Source organism: Eurypyga helias, unplaced genomic scaffold (genome assembly GCF_000690775.1).
Source record: "Eurypyga helias isolate BGI_N326 unplaced genomic scaffold, ASM69077v1 scaffold40732, whole genome shotgun sequence".
Taxonomy (NCBI): domain Eukaryota; kingdom Metazoa; phylum Chordata; class Aves; order Eurypygiformes; family Eurypygidae; genus Eurypyga; species Eurypyga helias.
Window position 1 is genome coordinate 700 of NW_010238599.1, and position 4,971 is coordinate 5,670.

At 58.6% G+C, this 4,971-nt stretch overlaps 1 protein-coding gene across 1 annotated transcript in view; it reads left to right on the forward strand.

Annotated features, from left to right (window-relative positions):
• The window catches only part of LOC104506817 (disintegrin and metalloproteinase domain-containing protein 32-like), a gene marked incomplete at its 5' end in the record, with an annotated part of 6,300 nt that overhangs the window by 696 nt on the left and 633 nt on the right, over positions 1 to 4,971 (forward strand). The window contains 12 exons of the mRNA XM_010147897.1: positions 120 to 185; positions 426 to 497; positions 635 to 801; positions 895 to 976; positions 1,094 to 1,230; positions 1,396 to 1,576; positions 2,344 to 2,433; positions 2,811 to 3,009; positions 3,447 to 3,552; positions 3,925 to 4,108; positions 4,408 to 4,488; positions 4,879 to 4,966. Of these exons, the coding sequence (XP_010146199.1) occupies positions 120 to 185; positions 426 to 497; positions 635 to 801; positions 895 to 976; positions 1,094 to 1,230; positions 1,396 to 1,576; positions 2,344 to 2,433; positions 2,811 to 3,009; positions 3,447 to 3,552; positions 3,925 to 4,108; positions 4,408 to 4,488; positions 4,879 to 4,966 (1,453 nt within the window). The remainder of the gene's footprint in view (positions 1 to 119; positions 186 to 425; positions 498 to 634; positions 802 to 894; positions 977 to 1,093; positions 1,231 to 1,395; positions 1,577 to 2,343; positions 2,434 to 2,810; positions 3,010 to 3,446; positions 3,553 to 3,924; positions 4,109 to 4,407; positions 4,489 to 4,878; positions 4,967 to 4,971) is intronic.

Below are 4,971 nucleotides of genomic sequence, written 5' to 3' on the forward strand. Positions count from 1 at the left end.
CAACGGGCCATGAGGTGCAGTAACTGGCCGTGGACCCGGAGGTCTCCCACGCAGAGCACCAACGCGCGTGTGGGGCGGTTTTGTTGTTTAGTTTTGGGTTTTTTTGATTTTTCCTAAAGAGCACGCGAGCTGTCGGTAGATCCCCTCGGTACCTGAAAACGCACGCAGTTTTGGACAAGGCTCTGGTAAGTCTTTGCATCCTCTCCGCTGTAGATTGTCACCTCTGATACAACAGACCTCTGCGTGCAGCGTCCAAAAAAGAATGCCAAGGGCAGTTTGCGCCAGGCTTGAGGGTCTCCACGCGATGGGATCTAGCTCCCTTGGGCACGGACAAGTATATGCTGTGGCAGGGAGCACAGCCAGCGCTCTCGGAGAGTTCGCCTTGCAGGGTGCGCTGACATGCACTCGTGTTTGTCGCCCTTCAGTACGACTACATGGGGGCAGACAAGGATGCTGCGACGGCCAAGATGGTGCAGCTTTTCAGCTACGTGAACAGCGTAAGTGGCTTTGGGACGCATCCTGAAGGCGCACGGGAGATGTGGGGTAGTGACACGGGTAAGGCCCCGCAGCTGAAGCAAGCGGGAAGCCGTGGAACCGCAGGGCTCTGTGGACCAGCCGTGGTGTCTGCCTCTAGATGTTTGCTCGCCTCAATCTGACGATAGTACTGTCTTCTCTGGAGTTTTGGACGGAAAAGAACAAAATCCCAACGGCGGGAGACGCCGAGGAGTTGCTGCAGAGATTTTTGCAGTGGAAGAATGTGCATCGCGCATTGCGGCTGCGGGACATAACGTTCCTGTTCGTGTGAGACGAGGATGGCTGTGTTAGCGTGGAAACGAAAGGAAGAGGGAGGTGCTGTTACACCGTGTGTCAGACTGACTCTGGTCTCTTCCCCAGTTACAGGGAGCACTCCCGTTACGAAGGGGCGTCTTCTGCGAGGAAGCTGTGTCTCAGAAACCACGCTGGAGCTGTTGCCCTGGTACGGTACCACTGTCTGTCCTCCCCAAAACCTCCTGTGCCTGGAGATGCAGTGCCTCAGGAGCGCCCGGTGACGGCGGTGACGGCAGGCTGAGGCTGGTCCTTGCCGCCCCTGTAGTGCCAGAGGGCGATGAGGCTGGAGGCGTTGGCAGTCGTCGTGGCCCGACTGCTGGGGCTGAGCCTGGGGATGACGTACGATGATCCCCGGAGCTGTCGCTGCGCAGCAGCCGCCTGCATCATGGGGACCGGCTCAGTGTAAGGCTCCCCTCGGCATACGGGGGGTGTGCACGGTGCCGATGCATCGGGAGGCGGATGGTGGGCAGCTCCTGGGATGACAGCAGTGGAGAGCAGCTTTTCTGTGGGCAAGAAGGGCCACACAGCCCCACACCGTGGTGGAGGCAGCCCTGTCCCATCTTGCAGGCGCTCGTCTGGTGTGAGAGCCTTCAGCAGCTGCAGCATCAGAGACTTCCAGCGTTTTCTCGCCGCCGGGGAAGGACAGTGTCTGCTGAACAGGACAACCATGGATGCAGCCTATAAAGCTCCCGTGTGCGGCAACAAAGTGGTGGAGCCAGGAGAGGCTTGTGACTGCGGTACGGCAGAGGTTGGTTGTGGAGCCTTGGAGCACAATCCCAAGGGAAGGGTGAATTGCTCCTATACCCCCCCAGACCTCTGTGCAGGGCAGAGAGGGCCCGAGGCTTTGTGAAACCCTAAAGCCAGGCAGATGCTTGGCTATGGTTGCCACCATGTCCAAAGCAGGTCATGGTGTGGCATTGGGAACGGATGGATGGAGGGAGTTTGTGAGGGGTTGTAGCTGCAAAGAGGGGCTGTCCCTGCACCCCCACCGCAGGGACACAGCCTGAAGTGTGCTGGGAGGATTACCCTCAGGACCTGCTGAGGTGTCTGACTGCGGATACCATTTGGAAAGAGGTTTTGGACACTGAAGCGGCACATGGCAATGTTGTGGGGATGCCAGGGGGGCTGTAGTGGTCATGTGGCTTGCTGGCAGGGCACAGGCAGAGGCAGCAGGGACAGTCTGGTAGAGCAGCAGGTCTGCTGTTGCACCAGAGAACTGGGGAGCACATCTGCAAGCGATCTCTGTCCCCGCAAGTGCTGCCAGCGCTGGCAATGGCTCCCCACAGCCTCAGGCTTGTGTGGCTGTGAGGGCTGAAAACAGGGTCTTGCCATGGGAGTGGGAATGGGTGGTGGCAGCCAGCATGGCAGAGGGGACCCCGGTGCCACAATCCACTGGGGAGTCTGGGAGATGGCTGCCTTGGAGGACAGGGGCTGCCGGAGGGAAAGGCCAAACTCTCCAGCTTGTCCTTGGGAACAGTGGGACCTCACCTGAGTGTCCCCACCGGTCCCCTCCAGGAATGTCGGCGTGATCCGTGCTGCACTGTGGGCTGCAAGACGAGGCCAGGGGTGCAGTGCCTGTCGGGACCGTGCTGTCGGAAATGCCAGGTAAGCAGTGTGGTGGGAGCAGGCACGCTGCATTCCCTGGGGATAGCCCAAGTTGGCATCACTCACATCCCTAATGTGAAGCGGGAACATAATGGGACCCAAGGGGGAAGACAGGGACAGTGCATCCGGCGGACGGTGCTGGCTGGTGTGCTGATACGGAGGGTCGGTGAGTGTCGGAAAGGGAAGGGAGTGCTGGGAAGTGCTGGTGCCAGTTAGGTGCCTGTGTCCCAGGAAGGGATTTTTAGGGCACAGGTATATGTGTCCACATGCAAGATCTTGCTTCCCTCTCTTTTCCCTCTTTCCTATTTTCTCTCTCTTCTCTCTCATTCTGTTGTATTGAAATTCTATTTGAATCTGATCTATTTTCTTTCCTCTAGTTTGTGAAAAGAGGCACGTTATGTAGAAGCAGCTCCGAGAACGAGTGTGAGTTGAAGGAATATTGCAACGGCACCTCTGGGGAGTGCCCACCCGACCTCTGGGTCATGGATGGGCATCCCTGCAGGAAGAACACCGCCTTCTGCTACCGGGGAGTCTGTCAGACAGCCGACAAGCAGTGCCAGAAGGTCTTTGGACGGGGTAAGGGGGACAGATTGCAGAAGCGGGGCTGGCTGTCATGTGAGAAATGCAAAGACCTGGAAGGGAAGCACTGGAGTGGGAAACCCTGGCAGCCCAACCGCGGTGTGTGGGTGAAAAGGGACAGGAGGCGCAGGGGAAAGGGAGGAAATGTGTTGGGCTGTCTGTCCCTTGGGGTGCTGTCATGGCGTGGCTTAGTCTGGGGGTGTTCGTAAGGGACCAAGTCCCTGTAACCAGAGTGGAGGTGTCAGTGAGGAAAGAGAACTCATGGAAGTTGATCCAAGCTGGGTGAAAGCAAGCAGCCAAGGGGCTGGTGGAAAAGCCAGTGGATGCACCACATTTCTTGGGCATTGCTGAGCAGCGGGTGTCTACGTGGTGATGCCCAACCAAGAGGTGAGGAGGCTGTTGGACAGACCGTGAGCGTTGCCATGTGTTTGCAGGTGCCAAGAACGGGCCCTTGGCCTGCTACGAAGAAATCAACAGCCAAAGGGACAGAATGGGCCACTGTGGCTCCAATCACCGTGGTTACCAGCACTGTGCGTGGAAGTAAGTGGTGTAGCGAGGGTATCAGGGTGCTCTGGCCACAGTGTGCTGTGCCGTGGGGCGGGGAGCCTGGCCCCATGGCAGGGCAGGGGCAGAGTGCTGATGGGCTTCCCACAGCTCAGCTGCCCAGCAGCGGAGAGAAACGTGACGTCCTGCCGACCTGGGGCTGGACGGGCAGGGGCACTGGCCATACCTGAGCCGGTGGGCATACAGGCTGGGATGGGGTGTGCGGAAAGGGCCCGTGGAAGACAAGCACGCTGTGTCCACGTGCTGGAATCGGGCGTTCTCCAAACACTCGTTCAGTGTTGGCAATGGAGCCAGAATGGAACAATGGAAAGGCTGTTGTCAGGTCCGTTGCTCACAATGCTTTTGCAGGGATCTCCGATGCGGGAAGCTCGTGTGTGAGTATCCAGGCTCCAAGCCCTTTACCAAGGAGAAGGCTGCGGTGATTTATGCTCGGGTGCAGAGCATGCTGTGTGTAACGTTAGACTACATGAAGCCCCCCACGGAGAGGGACCCCATGCTGGTGAGCGACGGCACCGTCTGCGATGACCACAAGGTAAGCGATGCCCTGATGCATAGCAGCTCCCTTGGGAGAAGGATTTGTGGGAAGTATTGCTTTGTGGAATATTTGTGGAAAGGTAGCGGCATTGGGGTTCCGAGGGCAGCAGATTTTCTGTTGGCTCCATCCATTCCATTGGGACGGATGTTATGGGCAGCACAGACCCCTTCAGATGGGGTCCGGCACGAAGCCTGATGCTCCCTTGTGAGTTCCCAAAAGATCTGCAGCTTTCCAGAGTTGGAGCTGGGTACGTACCCACCCGGCTGGCTGTCCCAGGGCTTGTGCTTGTGCTACAGGTCTGTCTGAACCAGCAGTGTGTGCCTGTCACCACCTTGAACTACAGCTGTGCGATGAAGACAAAGTGCCACAACCACGGCGTAAGTCACGGTGCTGCACGCTGTTTGTGGGCTGTTCAGCTCCCTGGGGAGGAGCAGCCAAAGGGGGGGGTTGGCAGTGGAAGTGCCAGAACGCCTCTCCGGGCTACAGGCATAGCACCTCCAGCAGAACTCCCCCGGGGAGCCAAGCAGCTTCTCTTTGTAAATCAAGCCAAATGGGGAGGGTCTGGGCCTGCCGGGGGGCTGGACAGCTGTAAGGATGGGAAGAAAGCAGTGCCCCAGGAGGTGACAGCCAGCAAGGGGTCCGCTGCATGAGCCCCGGGTGGGCTTTGCCTGGCACGAGGTGCCCCGACATCTGTGCCCAGTGCCTGGCGAGGGAGGATGTGTGGGCATGATCTCTGCAGCTGGCTATGAACCCTGTCTGTCGCGCAGGTCTGCAATAACCAAGGGAGCTGCCATTGCCATCCCGGCTGGAAACCACCCACTTGCCAGGAGAAAGCAGGAGCGAGGGGCGGCAGTGGCAGG